Source organism: Primulina eburnea, chromosome 14 (genome assembly GCF_022965805.1).
Source record: "Primulina eburnea isolate SZY01 chromosome 14, ASM2296580v1, whole genome shotgun sequence".
NCBI classification, from domain to species: Eukaryota; Viridiplantae; Streptophyta; class Magnoliopsida; order Lamiales; family Gesneriaceae; genus Primulina; species Primulina eburnea.
This window is the reverse complement of record NC_133114.1, coordinates 31,621,662-31,648,073: the sequence shown is the minus strand read 5'-3', so window position 1 is coordinate 31,648,073 and position 26,412 is coordinate 31,621,662. Positions and strand designations below refer to the sequence as shown.

The following is a 26,412-nucleotide window of genomic DNA, read 5'->3' as shown; positions in this document are numbered from 1 at the left end:
TTCGCAGTCTTGGTTGTCCTATCATGTAAGCCTAAATTTCCAAGAATCGATCTCCCTTCGCATTCATCTTCTCTCATATTAACGCGTTCCGCGTTTCATATTCGTCGTTTGTCACGATTCATGAATCTTAGCCGTGTCGACTAATGAACAAAAAATATGCTCTTGGGCTTTGCAGTTATCTTCAGGTGGTAAGAATGGCATTATATGGAGGGGTAACTGGAGAAACCCGAGTTGGACCACCCTAAAAAATGCTGATTCATTCTCTGCTAAGTTTCAAACTCTGACATAAAGTGAAGCTGATACAGTTTATTGTTGAACATAAGACTTGATGTGTAATTACTATCCTTAGTTTCATGATCCTAAATTCAGCATTTCTTTGGGGAGTTTTTAGTGTCACTTCATCCTTAAAATTTGTGGAGTTCGAAGCTTATAATTTTACCAATTCTAATGTATTCCTTTACAAATCAATATTTGGTGCTAAGTATTGCATCAGGTAGGTTCTCATATGAAGATTAAATCGCTGTGTCATAATATAATTAGTGATTATCTTTGTTGACTCAGTAGAAACTGCGTCCTCATCTTATGCACTTATTTTTTAGAGAGATATAATATATTAATAATTTAAAGGACTTCAGTTTACAATTTCTTCACCTCATTTGAGTAATTTACAGTCAAATTTCTCCCATAATTTCCTTTATTTAATTCAACTTTTCCTTATCCTTAAGGTTTGGTCAATATATATATTATATATAACTCACAAATTAAAGTCCTATTTTATCCAAGTTAAATTTCGATTTGCACTTGTGTTCTCAATACCAAGAATAAAAAATTGAGAGAATATGGATTTATACATACAAGCATATATAATCGTGTTCACTATCTGCTGGATCGACCATGAAGTGCTTAACAAGATCTAGTACGTACTAAGCGGGCAAACAAAGATGCTAACTTATAAAACAAATAGATTTCTCAATATGAAATCTGAAATTACATAGAATCATATATGTAAAGACGAGGAAACTACTCAAGCCTTTACCAATTCTCTTATTCTGTCGTATTATCTTTTATCTATCACAATCCAACAATTCTAGCTGGATTTCCAACAGCTGTAGCTTTAGCTGGAACTTCCTTCAGAACAATCGATCCAGCGCCGATTTTTGCTTTTTCTCCAATTCTAACATTGCCCAAAACCTTAGCCCCAGCCCCTATCAAAACCCCGTCCCCGATCTTAGGATGCCTGTCTCCTTCAACCTTCCCTGTACCTCCTAACGTTACGTTATGCAAAATGGTAACATTGTCTCCAATCACTGTCGTCTCTCCAATCACGACTCCTGTACCATGATCAAATACAATTCCAGGCCCAATCTTGGCTCCTGGATGTATATCCATTGCAAAAACTTCTGAAACCTGATTCTGGATCAGGAATGCTAGCACAGTCCTCCCCTGGATCCAAAATTTATGCGCCAGTCTATATGCCTGGCAGGCTAAAAACCCCTTGAAATTCAAAAAACAATGAACGTAGCTCACACAGGCTGGATCTCGCTCTCTCACAGCCTTAAGATCCTCTATAATTGCACTTTGGATTCCAATATCTTCGAACAATTCTTTCAAGAAAACGTCGCGAAGGGCTTCTCTCGATATGTCTGCATTGCATAACTTAAGTGCTAAACGATTCGCCAAAGCCCTCTCAAGTGAAGTATGAGACAGTATCGTAGAATGATAGTAATTTGTTAAGATGGGCTCTTGCATGATGTCGAATGCTGCTTCTTCCCTCATTTTCAGCCAGATTAGATCTTCCCTGTATGCTTCAGGATTTACTCTTCGGTAATCGTTGATCACTTTCTTGTAACAAGCACGTGGGTTCAAAGAACGGTGCGGATCAAGATTTGGAGTCCTTGGCCTGCTAAGTTTAGTAATGAATTTGGAGAGGGGATTAGTTCCACGGCAGCATGCAGTGCGATGCCTAGCATGGTTTCTTGGATTATCCACGCATGCCGCCATTGTTGATGAAGCTCTAATATGCTAAGAGTGCAGAAGAATCAAAAGATTTTGAGAAGTAGTAGTTTCAATGGGTATTGGGGATTGAAACCTGGCTTTATAGAAGTGATATGGGAAATAAATATATTATTTTACTCCAAAATCACAATGAAGTGGCCATGGAAATTACTGAAACAATTAACCGGTGAAACTTGGTTCCCTTTATTGATAAATTAATTTTCCGTGAATGGGCCAAATATATCTATTTAATAAATATGGGACTTTCTGAGAAACTTCAAATTCGATGGTTAAAATGACAAGATAGCCCTTTTATGATGTCATCATTTATTTCTTGGAGGAAATCGGACCATTGAAATAATTTTGACACGTCACAGCTGACCTAAGTGTGGCCATTTCTTGGGGATGACTCTATGTGGACTTCGATTTGGTCAACCCCATTTTTGTTCTGCCCCACTTATAGCCCACCAAAGTTATGGGCCACAGACTTGAATAAGGGGTCATCCCCCATTCTACAAAATGTCCAGCCCATTTTCTCGTGTTTCCAAAAGAATGCAAAAATGAAAGCTATATAAAAAAAAAAAAAAAAAAGCTCAAAAGTCAAAAGAATTCATCAACTTTTGCTAAAAAAATAATGGTTATCAACTTCCTCTAAAAAAATCATAATAATAGTAATATTCTAGGTTTAAAATGTGATGCTTTGCAAGAATAAAACTGCACAATTTTCTTTTTTAATTAAAAAAAAAATTAGACTTCTACTTCACGGATAACACATCATCCCACGTGTAGGACCCTGTCTATTCGTGGGAAGGACGTTTAAAGTTGGGGATAGTGCAAAGAATTGACCTCAACTAAAGGCAAAAGTCTTCCAAAGCGTTACTGTAAGGCATGAGCGGAGGTATCATGCTGGCAAAACCCAAGGCCAAGTGCAAAAACTGCATCCTCTTTTGCTAGTTGACGCTATAACAATTCGAAAAGAAACCTTTAAATTGAATTTGGATAAAGTAAATATTTGAAAGTTGAATTTGAAATGACTTTGTTTGAGATTAATTTGAAATCCAAAAAGTAACTAGTTGAAAATCTAAACTCATATTGAAGCAAACCAATTAATTTGTTATTATGGATTTAAAACGTCAATCCAAATGCTACCTTAGACCTTGCCAATGCTATTGAATAGTCAGAAAAATTGCATTTAGCAATTGTAGTTGCATAAACAAAAACATAAAACTGATGGTCCCAGGAGTTGTTTGATTATTTTTTTAGGAACTACATGCGGTGTTGCTGCAGCCGAACGATGTTCCTGTTTCATGGCTTAGACTGGCAGCCAATGTTTGGCACCGCGTTGCGCACATTACCAGAACTTATGCGATAACTTCCTTCACCGTCCCTGTTCATAAGTCGTTTTTTGAAATGAAGGTTCTTGAATTTTAAATCATCAGACGCAGAAACGTTTGGATATTGGCGTTTATCAGTTTCAGGGCCGCCAATTTTCTGAGGGCCACCTTCATTCTTATTCTCCTCCGCAGAGGTATTAGTGTTGGAGAAAAATGGGAGTGGTGGAAGTTCCCGGGCGGGGTTCAGAGTTGAAGTTAAGAAAGAGAGTATGTTCGGCTTTGGCTTGATATTTACCCATCTGTTGTCTATCCAGTCCCTTGAAACTCTTACTTTGTTCCTCTCAATAGTCAAGAATTTGTTCTCTCCTGCCACAAAATGATAACTAAATCGAACCCTTAACATGGAGGCATTAAAGGCGCAAATTGAAATACATACCAGGCGAGTAAACTTGTAGATTAGTTGAGGTTGATGGGTCGCAACCAATTACAACACCTTCCCACCAACCATCGCACCAATGTGCGTCAACTGCCACTCCCACCTCAAGCTTAGCGTCTGAAGAATCCTTACAAGGCCATGGCCTGACTGTAAGGCGGCCAGCACATCTTATACCTAATTTATCAGTACCTGCCACTCTGGCAACTGGAACACATTCCTGTACAATTCACACTTCAATAGATCACTAGGGATATATATTTAGTCACTTGTCAAAACCATTAAGTACTCGTTTTCAAGTACGCAGTCTGATTATTTGACAGTAGGAAACTCCAATGGCATACGCACAATTATACATACCTCAAGTTTCCCAGCTCCATCAACGTCATCAACATCATAGTATTGAATTCTCAGGCACTTTTTTGTTGAACGCAAGATTTTGCACCTGAACCAACAGCCTCGCATGCCACTGTCCTGACAAAGAAACTCAATGTTTTTATCGACCTTGGATGGTACTGGACCCAGAGGCTCAGACACAACAAGATTGTTATCCACAGGTCTCTTGCTTGACAGTTTGGTTTTCATTCTTTGGCCACTCGTTTCACATTTTTTGCCCTGATTGTCCAATACTGAAGGTGTTTGATTCCCAGTAGTCTGATTCACACTTCCAATTTTATTACTCTTGGAACTATGCATTCCAGTTTCCTCGGGAGCAGAACCTTCTAATTCTTGAGCTGATTGTTTTCTACACTTGCTTTGCCGGGAAGCAACGCATTCCAGAGTGCACAGGATTGGCTGAGTAGAGTAGCCGCGCAATTTACTTAAACTAAAGGGATTCACACTTTTGTTTATAATTTCCCGATGGCAAAAATAACTTAAACTAGATATGTCTTGCGGAAGAAGCGCCAGACATTTCTTGAAATGATTAGGAGTCAAAACTGCAACCAGACCATCGATGCACTCTGCACTTATCTCCTGCTTAATAGGAGTCATAAAAACTTCTGTACCATCGGAGTTTAAGCTCGGAATTGGAAAATTAATTTCCTCTTGAAAGTTTAGCCATCGCACTTTAACCATTTTCTCTCCATGCTGATCCTCATACATATCTTCAATGTAACATATAAGGTCCTTATCACCTTCGCCCATGACCCATGCAAAGGAGTACACCTACAGGTCATGACTATGATTGTGAGAACTATTACAAACGTAAGTAGTCAAATGCAAGATCGGTACATATTCGAGACATACCGGTATGTCAGTTCCACTTCTGTTGAAAGCTGGATAATGAGTCAGCTGTTTACAGCACGTATAAGAATCGCCTGACCACACAATATCTGAATTTTTTTCTTCCACCGTTACACTGGACCCTTGGATCTGAAATCAAGTTTTTCAATCAATCAAATATAAAGACCTGTATCTGGACAGACGTTATCAGAAAACATTTGCATGGAGAAAAATGATGAGAACTACCTCCTCATCTGAAGGGCTGGGGCTTCGACGAGTCGAGAAACGAGTCATCACTGACATGAGATATTGTAGAGAAGGCGTGGTATCAAGTAGTCGCTGGTGCTCTGACAGGAAGTTAACATGAAAATGTTAAATTACATAAATATATTCACATTAAAGAAAAAATAATCCAATAGTTACCATATGAAATCTATACTCTTAACTACAACTTCCAATTATTTTTTTCACAGCTTTCATTTCCTTTGTTACTAGCTCAAATGGATCTCACTGGTAAAAACTATCTCAATAAAGTAAAGAATGAAGTTCCAATCATTTTCTAGGTACGCATCTCAAAATACGTGTTATAAGTGCCTTGAAAACGATTATTCTGCAATATCCAAATATCTATCTTTATTACACTGCATTGTTGTATTATGTTTCATTCCTCTTTCCATGATTGATAGCAAGAGTGATTGACAATATAAGCGGCTGCTGTTTAAAAGACTTAATGTGTCTTTTAAAAGCTAAATTAATAGTAGGTACAAACCAAAGTGCTCACTCCATATACTCAGCAGAATACGACCTGTGACTGAGAGAGAACAAAAGCACCAATCAAATGTACTTCAAATAATTTCCACAAAGTTGTTAGATGAGGTGTAGGCTAATGAAAACAGTGACAGGGAATTAATCCCCGGTGGTTGGTTCAACCCGAAAATTAAAGAAAGCAACATCAAGATAAAGGACAAAGTGGAAAATCAATCATGCTCGGAAAATAAAGGCAAATCATATTTAATAATGACCACTGGAGATGATCAGGATATACAAAAATCAAGTCGGGCTTAGTTGGAACACATATAATACCAATCCTGAAAGCTCAAACCATTATAAATATTAAAACTTCAAAGATAACCACCTTAACCATGCCAACAAATTACTTCCATCAAACTTCAGAATCTCAATATTAAACAAGATATTGGTTTGAAGAAAGTCACCACATGACATTGATTGAATTTTTAAAAGTGAAATTGTAAAAATAATGATACTGCATTACAAGTAATAACATTCAAAACCACAAAATCTAGCCAATTTGAGAAAGTAAATATAACAGGGTTGATGAATTTGGCATAACATAGAGATAATTACACAAGAGACTTCACAGATATGTGAAATGGCTACCAGTAAGGAACTTATCGTTGATACAAGTTACCCTAGTGTTTGACACAAGTACCTTCCCCTCTTACCCCCGCATGTGCTTGTGTGGACACATTCATAATCAACCATGAATACACACACAAGACAAAAGAAAAAAATGCACACATCTATACAAAGACAAAGAAGATGAATTCATCAAAATCCCAAATTTAAAATAAATTAGGTACAATCACACACAAAGGAGACGGCTTTCTTTCCCCAGATTAGTGATTTGAGTCACTTTAGACTTATCCCTGAGGAAAGCTCTAGGAATCTGCAATTTTACCTTGAACTCTCAAAGTAAGACGGAGTCTCCAAAGTAATTTGCAAAAGAACGAGTATGATACACTACGTCTTTTCCTCGTATTTAACATTTGAATTAATGCTACATCCGCCTCACGTTTTCTCAAACACGCGTACACCTTCGATTGGTCTCGAGATAATTTTTTCTTAAAAAGTTTATTTTTTATAAGAACTTGTTGATTCTCGTAATAACTTTACAATTAAATGATGCATCATTTCCTATCTGGCAATCCAACAGCTTTAACCAAGCCATGCCCATTGCACTAGAGCCACTTGGAGGAGATAAAACTATGTCAAGCTAATCTAAAAGAGATTTTCATAATGTGATTACCATTTCAAAAATTAGATGTTAAAAACTCATGTAGGATTCGCTACACCACATATTATAGGTATTACAATCAAATACGCAACGTAGAGGTGCCCACCTTTGCACTTTTATATGATTTAGTCGACCATCTCCTCTGTTATTTCCAGCAACAGCAATATTATGTGGCTAAGGGTGATAAGCTTTGGTTCAGTAATTCCTCGTTTCAGATGTAAGAGTTCTTCTTGAGTTCTCGTATTTATTGATCTCATTTGATTTCATAATTTCATTCATAGTGAGAGATCAAGGTTCTTTTGTCATGGGTGTGCATGTGAAAATGCTTAAGGAGGTAAACATTTATATTGTATAATGTTTCCTTACTCCATATATCGTTATAACATAAAAATTCATGTATTGATTCAAATTTATAATAACTCGCCACCAACCACTAATAGTTACTTGTAAAAGAATCCTAAGACACATCATTTGGTGTGAAGAATTAGAAGTTAATTGATTGCACGCCATTGTTTCATCAAACTTTCGGCTCGAGTTTTACAAAGGATCAGAGTCATAAATCATTATATTATCTATATATTTAGATCCATCATACATATAGTATCTCATCTTTCATTATTTTATCCTTGGAGTTAACCGGCACCTAAGAGTGCACGGAATAGTGATGGGGATATAATAAAGGAAACAATGGTAAGACCGCAGCTAATCAATTGCATTCGACGAACAAACCATGGTATCTTATTGACTCATCACACAATGTGTCGCTTAGGGGTAAACATGCCATGAATTGCATTAAGAAGTGTATCCATTGGTGCGATGCAGAACTACCTTATAAGGAGTGAAGTATTAGTCATATGCACAAAAAGTTACTGAATTTAATTCTCATAATTTGCATGATCTGGATCGCGCCAAAGGATACACTTCTCAACGCATCATCATTATCCTTTAATTATTAGATATTTTTTTCTCGTTTTGCAATTTGAATCTATGTTACAAATGTAGATGCTTGACTATACAATGTTACAGATGTAGATGCTTGACTATACAGGGATTGACATGCATCATTTTTATTGAAGGATGGAACTTTTGGAGGCTTTGAAATAGAAAAAGAAAGAACCAATTTTTCAACTTGTATGCATATGTGGGATATATCATAACTGGAAGTTCGAGGTGGAATGGATCGGCTATGATAGTAAGAAACAACTGAATCTATAGGGAAATATCTGAATATTATATTAAAGAACCAAAGTAGAAAGGGAACCAAAGAAGCAAATGCTGTGGTGAAGATTCAAAATAAAGCCATGAAATTATTTAATATGCTTTTCAGTTAGACGCTGTAACAGAAAGTGCTGAAAACCGACTGTGAGACAAGTTTCCGATGCAGTCCAGTCAGCACATCTATTTTTAAATCAATCAAATGAATTATGCGATTAATATTATGTTTTAGAAAGCACAAGGCTAGTGTACTAAGACATTGTATTAGATTTCTTTTGTTTAAACAGGACAAATTAGGTTATAAATTATGATAAACTGACTTGTGTTATATGAGAGAAGTTCCCCGCAAGTTATCTAAATCTTAGAGTATGACATTGGAAGCAAATTTTACACATGAAAACATGAACTTTGACAATGTATCTTAGATTTCGAGTTTGTTGATGAAGTACCGATGTTCACGAGTTTATAATATACATAGCTCAACATAAGAAAGTTTGACTCCAAAAAATGTCAGTGAACGAAGACATGCAACTCGTGTACTGTAACTGTTTCTAGTTAAATTGCATAGCAGTGCTAAGTTTTGGGGTGTAAATAGCTAAAACTGTTTGTACCTAAGAGATGCTTAAGTGTCGCGAGAAAAACTCGTGATCAATAAATTATTCCATTGCCAAAATAATGATATACTCTTGATATGGAGAAACAAATGAAGGAACCAAGATGAGAAATATGTTCAATTAGTTCCTGCAAGTATGCCAAAGAGACTGGAGGAGTTAAGCTAATGTCAATTCTCCTCCTTAAACTTTCTCTTCGGATGAAAAATCTTTCTTTTCAATCAGTAGTTAAAAAGGAAGTTGAGAATGAGAGATTTTACAGAAATAACTAAATTTTAGGAAATATAAATCATAAAGACATGAATATTTCATAAAAATATAGTAGGATCTAAGAAACAACTATCACCAAAAGGAAGGCTCCAACTGTCAGTAATTGGAAAGGAACAAAATAATAAAGACATTCCGAGAGAAAATGGGAATGCATTCTTCTACCAAAGCCTATGCTGATGCTTCCTCTAGTTCATCTGAACAATTGAACAGTGAGCAGAGATATATAAACTCATGGATATATTACACTTCACAGATCAATTATACTGAGTGGGAAACTTACTTGAAAATATCATCTCATCAAACTAGTAAATGACCGAGCACACAACAACCTAATGGATTGTACAACATAATAAAAGGAGAAAATAGCATTTGAAATGAGCATTGGCAAACAATCTAAGAGCCAAATGCATAAACTTAACGTCTGAAGCACAAAAGCTTCCAAATTGTCTCTCTGTGTAGTGCAAAACCCCCTGCATGGTTTTCAAGGCATGATTATTCTAGTGATGCCGTCTTTGCAACGATTAGCTGTACCTCATGGAACTTACCTATTGGAAACTCATAATGTGAATATAGAATTCTCAAAACAATTGAAGTTCTGTACAATATTTCTCTGATAATCATTGATTTCAAATAATTAGAATGAATAAGCATATCATACTTGAATCAGACAAAATTGGGGCGCGTTTTGAGACTAGTGATACAAGCCATTCAACAACATCACGTCTTCTTTTCCATCTCTTTCCAGCATGGACTTCACTGGTTGACCCAAACACTAGTATGAAATCCCTTGCAATTGTATAAATCATGTGTTTCCCTCTCTGCGTCCCCACCACAGCAAGGAGATGATACCCAGTGGTGTCCCGTATGACATAGTGAACAGTTCGGTTGCCCTTTTCCTGTGAAATCACACTCTCTTCCCAGGCTCTCATCACCTGTTCTTCAGACATGCTGATCAATGAAAACATAGAGAAAGAGAAACATTACAAACAGAATCGTCATTCACTAGTTACCCCTCACATGAAACAAGCAATCCAAGTTATGATCGCCCAAAATGAATAAAACTCCGTAACACTAACTTTACTAAAAACCAGAATTTTAGAAATCAATTGGCTAATTCTGGTTCTCAACACGCTCGGTAATAATTTCAAAAGCAAAAGAAAGTAAAAACGATAATAACCACGAACCAGAAAAAAATTCAAAGGTGTGGAATTCCATCCTCTATTGCTGAACTAAACTAAAAAGATCGTCTCTTTGCACCAAAAACGAAATGTGCTATGTTGAAGAAGTTTGACCGACCTCAACACCATCCACAAATAACACTAAAAAACCAGCTTTCACACGCAAAAACCACTGATCAAACAAACATAAAGGCTTCTACGTACCTGAAAGCTTGAGTAGCAAGAATTCCAACAATGAAAACCACAAGAATCAAAGCAAGAAAGCAAATAAACACTGAAGAAATTTCAAAATGGCCCGAACGGAAGAAAACAGCTTGGACTGAGTTCAGCGCAGAAAATGAGACAAAGGATGAGTAGGATATTTGGTGGCAGCTTTTGGCGGTTAAGGGTTATTTGAGACTGGCTCAGTGAGTAACCGAAGATGGTGGATTAAATACGTGAGTGAGACAGAGAAGATTTTGTTGGCGGGCAAAGGCAGAGGCCAAGTGCCATGAATACACGCTACACTGCTACATGGCTTTTGCGGAGAAATTCCACAAACATTACAGGTAAGAATTATGAGGATACTCCTGTAAATAACATAATTCTCCTATAAAAAGGTCTGCTTTTGTAATTATTATTGGATTCTTTCTTGTTTCATAAGATGAATTAGATTTTGATTTTTTAATTAATAAGATAGGATTCTTGATTCTTGTTTTAAGATTTGAACGAGTTTAAGGTTGTCAATTTAACTTGTTTAGTTCAATGAGAAAGAAATAAGCAGAAGTTTTGATTTTGGGCGTTTGAGTTTGAACAATATTCCACGTGCATGCATCGATTAAAAGAGCATGGAACCATTTCAGGTATACAAAGTCTTTTGGGTTTCTCTTTTTCTTTTTTTTTTTTTTTTTTTTTTGGGGGATTAAAAATTTTTAAAATAATGAAATTAATTGATTATTAAAATATTTTGAATCCGTTTGTTTTTCCTACAAATAAAATCAACTGGATAAGGAAACATAAAGCTAAACAAACAAAACGACTAACAATTTAAGTGCTACTATTAGATATGGGCCCCTTTCTCCACAATCCTATAAGAGGCCTATATTGTGAAAAGTTAACCCAGTAAGAAGTAATCGATACCTGAATGCCCACAGCCCATTAGCCCATTTTAATTCAAACTTTAATTCCAAGCCCAAACCCAATGGGCATTTTATTATTTTTATACGACTGGGTACAAGGGCAATATGAATTATGAACACTACCACGAACACTCCTCCATGTTCCACAAGTTCTCCTCGTTTTTTGGTGAATATGAAACTCAAGTCGGTTACATCTTAGCGTGTACTGAATAAACTTTCACGCCAAAATAATATTAACCTGCAAAACAATGTTAGTCATGTAAGTATGACAAGCTTGTCCGATAAATATTAGTAAGAATCGAACTCATGTAACTCATTTACTCCATCAAATTGAATAATTATACTTTTCTTCCCTTTCAATCATATTATTCTATTTCTACTTTTTTAAAAAGAAAATTAGTGGCTCAAATAATAAGGATATGATACTTCGATTATGGGAAATTAGCACCACAAAAGGTTCTATATTTATAAAAATTTGGGAATACAAGGATTCAAAGAAAATTTTCCTACTTAACAACTTATTATTATTTTCAAAAATTCACCAACTAAAACCGAGTCAGGGCAACAGGTAGATGATATTCTACATATGTGGGCACTACCCTGACTTCATTTCAACGGGTAAGATCTTGTTACACATATAATTTAAAAAAAAGTGGGTCCTATATATGCATGGATAAATCTTGGTCATCCATCTTATCACGGAGCAATGCCCACATAGGTAGGATGAAATAAACCGGGAAACAGCTAATTATGGGCTTGAAACCAAATTAAAGTCATTTTCAAATCTCATTACTTCCAATAAAACATTGAATTTATTCTACTCCACTAATCTAAACATCTTTGTCTTCTCCTCTATTTAATGCAAGAATTATTCAATAGGAATGGATCCTTGGCTTTGTCGCCTTGCCAAAAAAAAAAAAAGGTGTTAAAAAAATGTCACATGGCACGACAAGACTATTCATACACTTGTCTCCAAATTTTCTTTAAGATGTAAAATTTATATTTTTGGAATTGGAAAATTAGATTAGATACAATTTTGTATTCGCAGTCTATGTATACTAATTTTAAGAAACTTCATTTCAATTTTCCACTAATGATATGTATGATTTTCTTGGTTGAGTCATTAAGCTAGAGTTTATGAGGTTTTAACGCTTAAGCAACTAATTATTAACGTTTTCAGATGATGACCACAGAGAGTTGCTGATTTCAGAATAATACATATAGAAACGAGTAAAGTCTACGATGGAGTCGAGTTCAACCTACTCTTAGGATGATATTGCTCCAAGTGTGTATCCGACAATCCACGTTTATTCTTTTAATGTGAGTGTTGGGGAAATTAAGGCCGGCTCGAGAAGTGTTTGTTCCTTTCAAGAGTTTGCTGGGGGGAAATCCCAATCCAAAGCCCCTCTCTTTGCGGTCAATTCCTTGCAAATATGGATTCTTATTATGGGAGTAGGAACGTCCATCAATAATTATTGCTTTTTCCTTCTCTTTTCCTACACAAACTAAAAACTCCAACTTTTATTGATCCACACATTCCTGTTATTTAAACTCATTAGCGGCAGTAGTAAATAAGCTGAAGGAAAATTGATGCTTTTAATGGAGAAGATGCTTGTTCTATTTCTCACACAGTCCATGTTGTGTTGGAGCTCAATCGATTACAGATTCTGCTTAAAGGTTTGATTTCCAATTTTTTTCCCTCCTTCTTCTTTAAAGATTGAAGACATATGCTTCAATGTGTCATCTGCATGTCATGCACTTCAATTTTTGTGTTGCTTATGTTCTTTGGTGTATGTTGTTATATTATATTGAGCTTGGGATTGATTCCTAAAGATCCATGGCTTCGGACTTCCTATTGATGAAATTAAGGGGACTGTATTATATCATAGGTTTTTGTTTTATGAAAAATTTTATATGATACTAAAAGTCAAATGTATCGTTTTTTGACCATCTTCCCCTAAATGGAAATTTAAACATCAGTTTAACATTTAAAGCGCGTGTTTTCAAATGTCTTTCTACTTTAACAGGCCTTAACATATCTTATAATGGTTAATACTGATCGCATGCTGAATTTTACTATAATTTCAGAGAAGGAGAGGGAATTAGGGAAGGCTCCAAGTGAAATTAAAGCATGGAGAGCAACAGAAATCGTCAAGGCTAAGGCTGTGGAAGAGGTAACATCTCTGAAAATGAACTTCAAATCCAAATATCATTGGCTTTGAAATATATATAAAGAAAACAAAGATTGAAATTGTTAACATGTGGAGATGAAATATATGCATACATTATCAATATCTGGCATTTATATCAATTTGACCGAACAATAAATCTGACAGCTTGGAAGTGAAGTAGAAAGATTGGAAGAAAAGTTGGGAATCAATGAAAGCCTTGTTCAACAAAAGGTTGGTATTCATTTTTTGTTACTTTTTAACGGTGCTTGCGTAGAAAGATATGAAGTAAGATGATTCAAGTATTTTGGATATGATTGATGCAGAATCTGGACATCAAGAAACTCACAGGTGAGAAGCGTGAAGCTCTTGCTGCTCAATATGCAGTTGAAGCGACTCTGAGGAGGGTTTATGCCGATCAAAAGGATGATGATTCTATTCCCATTGAGTTGGTTATTGGCTTATTGCTCCGTTAGAAGCAGAACTTAATATGCGAACAAATGAGGTACTCAGATGAGAAAAAACGTGTTCTCTATTCATCAGAATGTTATATAACTAGAGCTCGAAGGTACATTGAACTTCGGTGTCTGACCATTAGGTAGCTGCACTGCATGAGGATAAGAAGGCTATGGAACGTCTCATCAAATAAAAAAGAAGCAGCACTTCTTGAAGCAGAAAAAATATTGAAAAGTGCTCTAGAAAGAACGCTAATAGTACAGGAGGTTCAGAATCAGAACTTCGAGCTCAGGAGACAAATCGAAATATGCCTGGTATCCTTAATTTGAATCAAATATGGGTTAACCTGGGTTATTTTCAGAACATCAACAAAAATGCTGATATAACGCAGGAGGAGAATAAACTATAAAGTACTCGAGAAGACGAATAGGCAGAAGGTTTTGGATATTGAAAAGCTTAGTGAAACCATTATGGAGCTGGAGGGGGCCATACTTGCCGGTGGAGCAACAGCCAACACTATTCGTGACTACAGACGACAGATATCTGAATTGAATGTAAAATCTTATGCTCCAGCCTTCAGCCATCTGTGCAAGCTTTATCAAAAATCACGACAAAACAAATTTCCGTGAAATGACCCAATTTCTTTTTTGCTCCGATTTTGTAGGAGGAGAAGAGGACGCTGGGAAGGGAACTAGCAAGGGCCAAGGTTTCAGCTAACCGAGTAGCAAGTATTGTAGCCAATGAGTGGAAAGATGAGAAGGACAAAGTAATGCCTGTCAAGCAATGGCTAGAAGAGAGAAGGATACTGCAGGTATGCTTAACAACTAACCATATAAACAGGTATGCTGATTATGAATCTTATAAGGTATAAAGGAAATAAAGTCGAGGTTTCTCTCGGCATCAGTGAAACAAAATATAATGTATTATAAATGAAAATATTGAACTTTACAGCTCCTTTGTTTAACTGTGAGACCTCGGTGGGATTGTAGGCAGAGATACAGAAATTAAAAGACAAACTTGCAGAATCACAAGTCAAGGTGACACTTCAAGCCTAATTTTGGTGAACATATCTATACATGGTAAAATAAACATGCTCCTTTTTTTGGCCCAGGATAAGTTGAAGGTAGGCTAAAGACTCTCGAAGAAGGTTTAAGGCATGTCCCTGGTGTTTCGAACAAGACTACTGGATCCCCTAAAAATGTAAAAACTGGTAACTTATTTGGGATCTTATCAAGCAACAATAGAAAGAAAAAGAGATCAACATCACTACCAAGGGTTTCTGCCATTGCAAAAAACTCAGTGCAGACGAAGGATCAAGAACAAGCTTCAATTGTTACAGCAGAAATTAATCCAGTTAATGGTTTGAGAAATAAATACCCTTCTGGAGAAAGTTTGTTGAGAAAAGGTTTATGGGCTTCCACGAATAAGGTCACTGATGATAACAGTGAAAAGGAAAATACGGAGGCAAACAGTAACATAACATTTAATCAAATAACGGGTAACTGTGGCGCAATTGGAGAAATGAGGAACAGCAAATGCATGAATGACTGGTGCAAAAAGATTAAAGACGTGGAGGTTGATAATACTGATGGTGAAGACATGGTATCAGGATTTTTATATGATAGGCTTCAGAAAGAAGTCCTAAATTTGAGGAAGTCCTGCGAATTGAAAGACCACACTTTGAACTCTAAAGAAGAAGAAATCAAGGCAGTAAAACAGTAACTCTGACCCTTAATTCATATCTTGGTGTAGCGATTGTTCATGGTACTAATTTTTTTCGGGGGTTCTTTCCAGATGCTTATGAAAAAAACTGAAAATCTAGCCAAAGCAATTGAACTGGAGTCAAGGAAAATCAAGAGAGAAGCAGCAATAAGAGAAAAAGATTCTACACCAACAAAGGTGGATGATAAGCTAACAAATCCAAACCTATCCAAAAGGTTAGTAATATTCTCCATTTCCCATACCGTGTTTCCTTTTCAAACTCCTTTCCCTAGTTGAAGCAGCGTGTATTGGAGAGTTCAAGTACATCTGATTATGTCTCACTATCTGATAGCTCCATTTGATTAGGTCCATGAATGCCTCTTGAAGATACATTCCGAAGAAAGATGAAAATATAATTATATCAGCAGTGGAATGCACATTTTGATAATTTACACCATGTATAATGCAGAGTATTTGTAACAAGTCAATCTCATGAGTTGTAGGAAGTAATATTTGTTCAGATTTATTTTGATTTGGCTTGACTGTTGTTCAAGTGATGTATATACAAGTCTTCTGAGAGAAATACTCAATAAACAATGTGTTGTGTATGTGGCAAATAGCAAAACGTGTCACTGATTCAAGAGAAGTATGAAAATAAGTGAAAAACAAATTTGGGAAGCTGCAACATGGAACAGATTTGAAAAAAACCATGAAATTATGTATAAAACATAAAGTTTGGCGTGAATACATTGGATCACTTGTTAGGGATCTTAACATGCATACATGTTTCAAAATCTTTTGAGTTAAGTTTAAGATTCAAACGTGTATATTGGATTTTTTTATGTGACAATCTCCAGGTTTCATCCCAACAGAAATTCCTGCTATAACCAGTTGTCAAAAGAAACTTATCAATCTGCATCCCGAAGAGCATTAGCACATGATGAATTCTTGCCGCCAAGATTTTGTTGAGTGCAGAGCGGTATAACATGGACAAACTTTGCAAGATTAGTTAAACATGGAATGAGTTGTGAACACCCAAAACGTGTACATGGAATACCAACATGGTTATGAATTAAAAGTCACGTCTTCTGAAACCACGAAAGACAACTGCAAATAACTTTTTAAACATATTTTTCAGTTTCCCGTTCAAGAATTAAATTTGGTCCCGCTACGCCATAGATATAGTTTTCTACTGCTTGAAACATTTGCAGTACTCCAGCCTATCTATTGAACAGGAAAGGTTGCTCATGTATTGCATGATAGGGAGACATAGTTTCCAAGCAAGCAAGAAAGTACGCAAGGAAACAATCCTAAGAGAAAACAAATGCCAACAATAAATTGGCCACAAGTTTTTTATCAATACAAATATCAACATCTCGATTTTTACATTCATGTATACCTTGTATTCATTCACTTTTTATGTGCGTTATTTACCTGAAATCAAACAAATAGCAACTATACCCAAACCTGATTTCAGCACACCTCACCGATCAAGATTCATGGCGTCACATGATGGAGCAAGATGACGGGTTCTCTTCATTCAGGTAGTGGTCACATCTGCTGAAATGGTGGCAATCTCTGCCATACCCGTATCCGCACCCGTGTCCACACCCGTACCCATAATAACCTTCAAAACGTGGTACCGGCGGCGGCGGAACTCCGTACCCGAGGCGACATGGCCCCCCATCATAACCGCCGTAGCATTGGCCACAGCAAGTCGGAACCGGATAAAGCGGTGGCAGTCCCTGGAACATAACCGGTTCGGGTTCCATAGGCGGGTTTGGTACTGGTTGAGGGATTTTTGGTGGATCGGGCTTGGGAGCTTCCTTGGGCTTTTCCACTGGAGGCGGCACAATTGGCTCCTTGGGTTTCTCGGGCTCCTTGGGCTTTTCAACCACGATTACTTTGGGCTTCTCAGGCTCTTTGGGCTTCTCAACTACCACGATTGGCTTTTCAGGTTCTTTGGGCTTTACGGGCTCTTTCGGCTTCTCTGGCACAAGAACCTTCGGCTTCTCAGGTTCCGTGGGCTTGGGAGGCTTGGGAGGCTCCTTGATGGCGATGCTTTTAATAACTTTGGCACCCTTGCAGCATAGTTTGTCCCGAATTTTCTCGGGGTCGCAGCACACCACTGTAATGGTGACCGTGTTCGCTTTCTCATCGTAAACCTGGTCTCTAATTTCTCTTGTCCCGAAATTTGTTTACATAACAGAATACAACTCAGTTTCTAATCCAATCCCAATAAAATTTATTTCTCAAATTGTAAGCAAGTTACGATCAACCATGATCATTTCATACAAAAAAGAAATTGAAGCACTCACGGGGGAATTTGCACAGAATTTTCTTGATCTTCTTGTAGCAGCAAGAACACTGGAGATCAACGACCTTGAGAACCATGATAGTCACCTGTTTAATAAATTTTTATGGGGACAAAAAAAGAAAAGCAATCAAATATTGTCAAGAAACAAACGTACGTAAATTGGACATGGGAAACATCAAATTCTTGATCTTGTCCAATGATATTAGAGAAACAAGCTCGTGAAACATAAATATTGATTTCTCTTTTTTCATACCTTTTCAGCCATGATGAATGAATGATTGATTTCTCCGAACGATAAACCAGCTAGATCGACCCAACTGTTGATAATCGCTAACTAGACGGAAAGAAACTGGAATAGGAGACACACTGGTAAGTATCATTAATGTGTTTTAATTATGAAGAAGGAATTAGCGATAAGCCGTACCTGTTACTCACCTATCAGCTTCTCATTACAATTTGACTCTATATATATATATATATATATATATATATATGTGTGTGTGTGTGTGTGTGTGTGTGTGTGTGTGTGTGTGTATTTCGTACGTATTAAGTTCGATCAAAATTCGTAGTGTTGAAAATATCAAATTAATTAACTAAAACCCAAAAGTTTTGAATATAAAATAAGCCCAAGTTGTTTTTCAATAGCCGGCCACGAGTAACTTCCATGGTTTGATGTATTATTGTGTACACAAATTAATATACTAAAAATAAAACCAAATTCGACGAACTCAAGGTCAGATTATGAAGCTCATCAAATTAGTAGTTTTTATTCCATTTCTAATATGAGAGGGCGGCTTGTTTTGAACCTGATCACAAGCAAATATCGGTTGCATGAGCATCCAGCCGTACGTATAGAGCTTTCGAAAATGACGTCTCTTTTTGGATGAATCCACTTGAATCGATCCAAAATCGAATAAGAACCTTTCTGGGTTCGAGTTTATGTATTTGCCAACTCAAAACTATTGTTTAAATATATTTTTTAATGATATCAAACAAAATAAGTATTTCTATTACTATATAATAATGAATTCAATACAAATATTTTGCTATAAAATATTTGTGTGTTGGTTCCACATGAGTAAAAAATTTGGTGAAATTGGTGGGTGGCTGAACAATAGAAGATAAGAATAAAAGCAACACGAATTTTCCTCAAAAAAAAAAGCTAGAAGAACTAATTGACATTTCAACAACAAAGTATATACGGGTTCGAGATTCATGCTTCTTTCTTACAATTACATCTAAAAGCACACTTTTTCAACCAATTTAATTGTGTTTATCTAAATCTAAATTCACGAAAAGGATAGGAGGAGACTCTCTTTATTTCTTAATATTATTCTCTCTTACACGTATACTTTTTTTATATTATTATTTTATTTTAAGACAAATATGTTCTTCTAGTTTTATATCACGCAAGTTCAAGCCATAAACGAAAAACGTTGGTTCGAACTCATGTTAAAATAAAAACCCCTAACCCATTTTGGAAAAAAATTCCTTGTGCCGGAAAACTCCCTTTTCCAATTATTGATATTTGTTCTTGCATATTGAGTCCACTGGAAAATTATACTCACGTATAAAAACAAATAACGACAGTTGGATTTCCTTAAGGATATCATCAAATTATCAGTAATTTTCCCACTAAAAAAGGAGATAGAAAATTTGGATGGATGGACCACTAGCGAATCCTCGAAGGATTGGTTCATTCATACAAACCTTTTTTTTTTTTAGCTAGGCCCAATCACGGACCACATGAAAAGCCCAATACCATTGATCTCGATTTTTTCTTTTTCTAAACATGGGCCCAGCAGTGTCTCTTTCGCAATTTGAAACACAAAAATATTATCTAAATTTTTATAATGATTTATTTATTCATATAAAAGTATTAATATACATAAATGTAATGCTTTAAATTGCGTTTATAGGGGGATAAATTGTCAAACTAGTCACATTTTCATTAAGTGAGGAAGGCATGCAAATTGATACAGTGACCAGCATGTATTGATGAAAATCATTTTTCTTTCATATATTAATTAAATGACATCAAAATCATTGTTCTCAATCTCAAGTCAATCTTAGTGTAGTACATGTCTATATATATATATATATATATATATATATATATATATATATATATATATATAGAGAGAGAGAGAGAGATTTTAAACAAAAAATATAAGAAATGTTACACAATATCAAATAATCAATGTCACAATTAAAAAAATAACATCATCGATTATATTTTGAGCGAAAAACGTTATATATTCGAACATTACAAATGAGAAAAAAAAAAGATAAACTTAACTATAGAAAAAAATATGTAAGACATTGATGCGATCCGGGCGAAATGGGTGAGCCGGGTTGAGTGCTCCACCGGATCGGCTATCAACAATTTATAATGAAGGAAACTGAGCAAGGACTATATTTGTGATGAAGATATATATCTGCAATATGGCTTTAGATGTAACCTGTAAACAAGGAAAGGAACTCGTGAATGGGCGCCGGAGGGGTGTCCGGCGTGGCCACTCCGATGCTTAAGTCAGCAGGGTACTCAAGCAAGAAAACCAATGTAACCAAGTGATTGTTGTGATATTGGTGTGAATGAATGAATGTAAATGTAAAGAGAGAACCTGATATTTATAGTAGGAGAAGTAATGATGACTTCGTTCTCTGTGCTACCTACTAATTATAGTAGGACGGCTGGGCACACCCTATATTCTGCCATGTCAAATTTCATACTGGTCACATCCTGTCTGTCTGATTTTGTCAACCCATCGGCTTGGTGTCAGAGATGGGACAGTCGCCCACACCCTACTCTGCTAATACACTCGAGTGCGGTGCTCATATCGGATGGCCCGGGTAGAAAGTTCCCAAGAACTTGCACAAGAGTCCGGACTTCTGGTTGTCCGGAGAGTTAAGTCTGAGCTTGCACCTGTCCGGTCTTCAGAAGAATCCATCATGCATAATGACTCTGATTTGGGAATCCATTATTCCGGGTCATCCATGACCCGGGCTCTTACGGAGTATCAGACATAATTTCTAAAATACATACATTAAAAAAATAAGTATTTTGATGCAATAATTCACAAAACTTGCAAATTTTGAAGAAGTCGATAGATTTTTAAGTTTTTTTAAAAAAATAATTTATTATTAAATTTTAAAAAATGAGTCGAGACATTTCCGGAGAGATTTACGTCTCTCTAAAATTCAGTGGGTTGAAGACACCAAAACAAAAACAAAAACAAAAACATCAATCAAACTTTCACTTCACGGTCTTTCTCCTTTTTTAGGGTTATCAAATTTAATAAACCTTTTTCGTTGAATGAATGGGTTTCGGGTTTTCTGGTATTATCTTATACGATACGTGTTAACATTTGATTGGGCGATTTGGCTTCATGGACCCCCGCCCGCTTCCGGCATTTTCTATTTTTTATATATCGATGGGCCCCACTATAGGGACCGACCTGGCCATATCAATATGATTAGACTTCGTTGACTATTTTGACCATCTATTCTTATAACAAAATCTTTTGTATATATTTTCTTTAATTTAGCTAGCATTATAAAAGTTACGTAGGAGTTCCAATAACCATGGTTAGACTCGACAATCATCAGGGTCGGACCACATAGAATGTGACATAAAGTAAATTTTTTATATATATTTTTAGCAAATTTGAGTTTAAATTTTATCATATTTTTGTGAATGTAAACGTTTAAAAACAAGGAAAAATTTGTGTGAGACGGTATCACGGGTCGTATTTGTGAGACGAATCTTTTATTTGGGTTATCCATGAAAAATTATTATTTTTTATGCTAAGATTACTACTTTTTATTATAAATATGAGTAGAGTTGACTCGTCTCACAAATTAAGATCTGTGAGACGGTCTCACATAAGACCAACTCTTAAAAACAAGACACTTTCCTTATCTTTTATACTGTTAAAAATAAAAAATTTGTTTTCGTTTACATAAGTTTATATTTTCAATAGTAATAAAACGTAGTTCACATTTTACATATAAAAAATTTCAACATTTTAAAGATGCCGTGATAAGATTTACGCGCCGAATATAGACTATGATACGCACATTAATTTTCAGGGTATACGGTAAATTTCTGCGTCACCACTATAAATTCGGTGTCCCACAGTAATGACAGCACATACAGCTAGCAAACACTCTCCCGTCCCTCACTCACACACACGCCCACAATTTAAATACCGAGAGAAGGGAACTGGCCACCATTTCTTTGTCCAACAAATTGTAGTTCTGTCTACCCATACACCGAAGCTAAATTTCACAAGAGATGGGAGAAGTGAGTCCTTTTCCACAAAATTCTTGCCTTCTCTTTCATTTCATTGATTGGAGACCAATATTTTTTACCCTCTTTTGTGCGTGTTTTTATCTGATTCATTGATACGCATCTGTGTGATTGCATATGCGAGCAGCCGTTCTTGTCAGTGTTTAAAGGAACAAGGGTTTCTTATTCTTTCTTTGCTTTTTTATCTTGTATTTGATTTACTGATTCATATGATGTAAATGAAGGAAAAGAAAGGGGATGGAAACAAGGAAGAGAACATTAAAGAAGAAGCAGTAAAACAAGATAAACAGGAAGAAGAGAAAAAGAAAGATGAAGAGCCTCAAGAAATTATTCTTAGGGTAGACATGCATTGTGCGGCTTGTGCCCGGAAAGTTACTAGATCCCTCAAAGGATTTCAAGGTCATTAAATCTCTCCATCGATCCGTCTTTCTCGCTTTCTTATTCCCTTTTGCTATATGATACACTGGCTTTTATAAATCTGTAGAATTATTTGAACTAGTTTTTTAAAACGCAGGAGTGGAGGACGTTACGGCGGATTGCAAGGCGAGTAAAGTGGTGGTGAAAGGCAATGCGGCAGACCCGTCAAAGGTGTGCCAAAGGATTCAAAAAAAAACTGGGAGAAAAGTGGAACTCATTTCACCATTACCTAAACCACCAGAAGAAAGTAAGAAGGAAGAAACTAAACCAGAACCCAAAGAAGAAAAGAAAGTAGAGGTATTATTTAATTATTATTTTGATTCTTTTTCTTTATGATTACGCTACGATAGTATTTTTTTCTTTATTATTACGTTGTGATAGTATTTATTACATTAAGAACCTGAATTTATGTCGCATTATTATATAAAAGAGGTGTTACAATGACCTGGACCGCCTTTAATAATTAGAACACGGTGAATAAAATTATTGATTGGTGGCATTAAGTAGACAGCAGCTTTGGGTGAGCGCAGTGCAACTTGTGACTGCTGTTACATTTCTGGCATGAAAACCAGTACAGCACAGCTGAAATTAGTAATGGGTGGAAAGCAAAATCACTCGGCACATTTTGCGATGCGATTACACGATGAGTCATTCTCCATTCGAATGCATGGGACCTGTATCTGCAGAGTACAGGTCCTGCAAATAGGCTGGCACTTGACCCTACTGTTGCACGACTTGAGCTACAGTAAACTTATTTAAACCTGTGATTTAAGGTACTTTACGAAGGTTTGCTTTTCCCCTTTTATCTCAAGGACTACTACTGCTTGATCTTGCAGTTTTAGTTTTTGTGCAGTAAATATCTGTACTGATCACAACATATCATGCTGTGAATTCATAATAGTTTTTCTGTTTGTAAATGCATGCATTTGTGGCATACTTATCATAAATGTTCATGCATATATAATAATATATCATATATGGCTGTTGAGTTAATTGGGATGTTTTCGTTTGAACCTGGCAGCCTCTACCCGTGATCAACGTCGTGCTGAAAGTTCGAATGCACTGTGATGCATGCGCTCAAGCATTGGAGAGAAGAATTGTTAAAATTCATGGTAACAAGCTAGTAATAGAGTTTTTAGTAGCTTCTACTTGCGTTTAATTTGGCCGATGGAAAGATGAGATGTTCATAATTTTTTAGAGCATACGTACAATTACTCATACAGTATTGTGCCACAGGGGTAGAATCAGTGACAACAGACATAGCAAATGATCAAGTCACGGTGAAAGGTGTTCTTGATCCAGATAAGCTAGTGAATGATGTGTACAAGAAAACCGGTAAACAAGCCTCGGTGGTGAAGGATGAAGAGAAGAAGGAAGAAGAGAAGAAAGAAGAGGAGAAAAAGGATGAAAAACAAGAAGATAAGAAACAAGGAGAAGAAAGCAAGGAAGACGACGATGTCGATAAGAAAACCGACATCAAGAAGAACGAGTATTGGCCTCCAAAGTATAACTTGGAGTATGCTTATGCGCCTCAATTGTTCAGTGATGAGAACCCCAATGCTTGCTCTGTTATGTAACGGTGTTGTTGGAAGCTGGACTACAACTACATTTGGATGTTGTGTTTAATTTGTTGGAATTCTTATGCATTATATATGTTAATAAGTAGCCGTTTTCGAATAAAATCTGCAAGTTCTTTCCATTTTTTTCATGCACCATAATCTTAAGTGCCCTCTCTTCGATGTATTTGCCCTAATTTTCCATGTTACCAGTAACATTTATATTATCCATGTGATGCAAAGATGATATAAACTTTTGTATGCAAAATTTTTCATGATTTTGATATTATTGTATTGGGATTTTTGTCTTTCCTTACAGGTAGTGCTATCATAAACTTTAAAGACACTCATTAAAAATGTACGAATGTCCATGTAATAGACAAGCTGTTTGTATAGCGATTATATGTAGCACAAACTAAAAAGGGTTTTGAAGCTGTGGCATGCGCACATGAGCTTGAAAAGTTGGTAATCGTCCCCACGATTCCATGTTAAAAGTGAGCCCGTAATCAAAAGGAGGGGATTCAACAAACAACTCATTAATTATAATGCATTTGTTCCATATATATGTTTGTCCATGCCCACTGAACAATATGTTTTGCGTATATTTGAATAATATATATATATATATATATATATATATATATATATATATATATATTTAAATATAATATATATATATAGAGAGAGAGGGAGACATAAATATATGAAATATCTTTATAGGATTTGTCTCTCTCTCTCTCTCTCTATGTATACATATAAACTTGCTCACATATTTCGGGCTAAAAAGATATAAAATAGTATTTATCTGATTATCTCTAAGAATGATGCATTCGAAAGTGTAAGATTTTTAATATGCCTACCTTCTTATTTTTTATTTTTCGTCGAAAAGTCATCAATAATTTTTTGCTAATTTTTTTCATCAATTTGTTTTAAAATATTGACAAAAAAAAATGGCAACTCAAACCAGGCAGATTTGGGTATTCTACGACTCAAGTGAATCCTTGTTTTGAAATATGTTTCTTGTCGTGAAATGATGATGTCCTTGTTGCTTCACAACCTTAAGTCACCCTGTTTTTAGTTAAATGTAAAAGTATATGCATTTTAACAAAAATCTGTTTAAAATTTTGAATCATGTATTTGATTTCTTCATTACACTGTACATCACTGCGCTCTACATCTAAATTTTCAGCATTGAAAAAGCAAAACTCTGTAATGTCATTTAAACACAGCAACCTGCAACTCAGCGTGACTATGGCGCCACCTACTTCAGATGCAAATAGCCCAAAATACTTCATGCAGTTTTACATTAATGCAGACATGGTTAGCTCTTTCTCGCCTCTATTTCTCATGTGCTCGTGAGAAGGTTTGGGGATCAGATGTATGTTATTCGTGGTATAAGTGCGAACACCTTCGCGTCTGGATCCTAACTTTATCCCTTTATGTTTACCAGTGAAAGCTTGTCTGCAAGGAGAATTCTTTGGAAGATGAAGGACTTTGACTAGGCAATTTTTTTCCAAATTTGGGATTGCATGGAGATGCGAGGGAAGATCAATCATGAATTCTCCAAAGCTGTCTGTCTTGCCTTTTGCCCATAATTTCTTTGTCCTCCCATTTTTGGCGCAGAAAACGGACATGGATGCACCTGATCACGTACGTGTTAAGGAAACTAATTAATCTTATAGCTCATCTACAAAGGATATTTTCACCGATGAAAAGAAAAAGCACTTCAAATATTGAGAATAATATATATGTACATACCTGAGACTGGACTCGGATGGATGGAAATTTGGTCGTTTGCACCAGCATGGCAAAGAAGTTTGCCACTTATTACAACAGTGGAGAGCTTCTCCTCCCCATAACCCGCCCAAGAAACCAAAAATTCATCAACCTCAGAGTTCATTCTTCTTGCTTCCACCTGAGTTTCAACACACATAATGACAATTAACGCAAAGAAAATGATAATCTTCATGAACGCGAGGCGACCTCCCACAAATCGGCTCATTTTCTTCCAGCGGTTTAGAATTTATCTTTGTTTTGAAGGGAAGATGAGAATCAAGAGACAATGAAGTTGA

The 26,412-nt window shown here is 36.0% G+C and overlaps 5 protein-coding genes and 1 pseudogene across 5 annotated transcripts; 2 read left to right on the top strand and 4 right to left on the bottom strand.

The window, feature by feature from the left end:
* Positions 1-945: 945 nt before the first annotated feature.
* LOC140812131 (serine acetyltransferase 1, chloroplastic-like) lies at positions 946-2,141 on the bottom strand. Its single transcript, XM_073170338.1, has one exon. The coding sequence runs from the start codon at positions 1,999-2,001 to the stop codon at positions 1,072-1,074; it is 930 nt and encodes a 309-aa protein (XP_073026439.1). The 5' UTR covers positions 2,002-2,141; the 3' UTR covers positions 946-1,071.
* A 1,004-nt stretch (positions 2,142-3,145) lies between these two features.
* LOC140811708 (uncharacterized) lies at positions 3,146-10,684 on the bottom strand. The gene is made up of 7 exons (XM_073169760.1): positions 10,500-10,684; positions 9,776-10,065; positions 5,233-5,333; positions 5,011-5,136; positions 4,123-4,929; positions 3,766-3,982; positions 3,146-3,695 (listed from the first exon to the last, which is right to left on the bottom strand). The coding sequence occupies exons 2-7, from the start codon at positions 10,062-10,064 to the stop codon at positions 3,301-3,303; spliced, it is 1,935 nt and encodes a 644-aa protein (XP_073025861.1). The 5' UTR covers position 10,065; positions 10,500-10,684; the 3' UTR covers positions 3,146-3,300.
* A 124-nt stretch (positions 10,685-10,808) lies between these two features.
* LOC140811348 (microtubule-associated protein 70-5-like) lies at positions 10,809-17,320 on the top strand (annotated as a pseudogene).
* LOC140811709 (uncharacterized) lies at positions 17,050-18,519 on the bottom strand. The gene is made up of 3 exons (XM_073169763.1): positions 18,309-18,519; positions 18,057-18,141; positions 17,050-17,917 (listed from the first exon to the last, which is right to left on the bottom strand). The coding sequence occupies exons 1-3, from the start codon at positions 18,318-18,320 to the stop codon at positions 17,244-17,246; spliced, it is 771 nt and encodes a 256-aa protein (XP_073025864.1). The 5' UTR covers positions 18,321-18,519; the 3' UTR covers positions 17,050-17,243.
* Positions 18,520-22,222: 3,703 nt separating this feature from the next.
* Positions 22,223-24,483, top strand: LOC140812751 (heavy metal-associated isoprenylated plant protein 7-like). The gene is made up of 5 exons (XM_073171110.1): positions 22,223-22,361; positions 22,592-22,766; positions 22,882-23,081; positions 23,806-23,896; positions 24,021-24,483. The coding sequence occupies exons 1-5, from the start codon at positions 22,353-22,355 to the stop codon at positions 24,359-24,361; spliced, it is 816 nt and encodes a 271-aa protein (XP_073027211.1). The 5' UTR covers positions 22,223-22,352; the 3' UTR covers positions 24,362-24,483.
* A 971-nt stretch (positions 24,484-25,454) lies between these two features.
* LOC140812547 (uncharacterized) lies at positions 25,455-26,412 on the bottom strand. The gene is made up of 2 exons (XM_073170842.1): positions 26,099-26,412; positions 25,455-25,982 (listed from the first exon to the last, which is right to left on the bottom strand). The coding sequence occupies exons 1-2, from the start codon at positions 26,340-26,342 to the stop codon at positions 25,642-25,644; spliced, it is 585 nt and encodes a 194-aa protein (XP_073026943.1). The 5' UTR covers positions 26,343-26,412; the 3' UTR covers positions 25,455-25,641.

Excerpts from the sequence above, each read along its gene's own strand:
- LOC140812131 (XM_073170338.1), bottom strand. The coding sequence starts at position 2,001 with ATGGCGGCATGCGTGGATAATCCAAGAAACCATGCTAGGCATCGCACT.
- LOC140811708 (XM_073169760.1), bottom strand. The coding sequence starts at position 10,064 with ATGTCTGAAGAACAGGTGATGAGAGCCTGGGAAGAGAGTGTGATTTCA. Across the intron at positions 5,137-5,232 it reads CCAGCCCTTCAGATGAGGAG|ATCCAAGGGTCCAGTGTAAC; the intron begins GTAGTTCTCATC and ends ACTTGATTTCAG. Across the intron at positions 3,696-3,765 it reads TCTACAAGTTTACTCGCCTG|GAGAGAACAAATTCTTGACT; the intron begins GTATGTATTTCA and ends ATTTTGTGGCAG.
- LOC140811709 (XM_073169763.1), bottom strand. Across the intron at positions 17,918-18,056 it reads AATTCTGTGCAAATTCCCCC|AAATTAGAGACCAGGTTTAC; the intron begins GTGAGTGCTTCA and ends TCGGGACAAGAG.
- LOC140812751 (XM_073171110.1), top strand. Across the intron at positions 23,082-23,805 it reads AAGAAGAAAAGAAAGTAGAG|CCTCTACCCGTGATCAACGT; the intron begins GTATTATTTAAT and ends TGAACCTGGCAG. Across the intron at positions 23,897-24,020 it reads AAGAATTGTTAAAATTCATG|GGGTAGAATCAGTGACAACA; the intron begins GTAACAAGCTAG and ends ATTGTGCCACAG.
- LOC140812547 (XM_073170842.1), bottom strand. The coding sequence starts at position 26,342 with ATGAGCCGATTTGTGGGAGGTCGCCTCGCGTTCATGAAGATTATCATT. Across the intron at positions 25,983-26,098 it reads CCATCCGAGTCCAGTCTCAG|GTGCATCCATGTCCGTTTTC; the intron begins GTATGTACATAT and ends GTACGTGATCAG.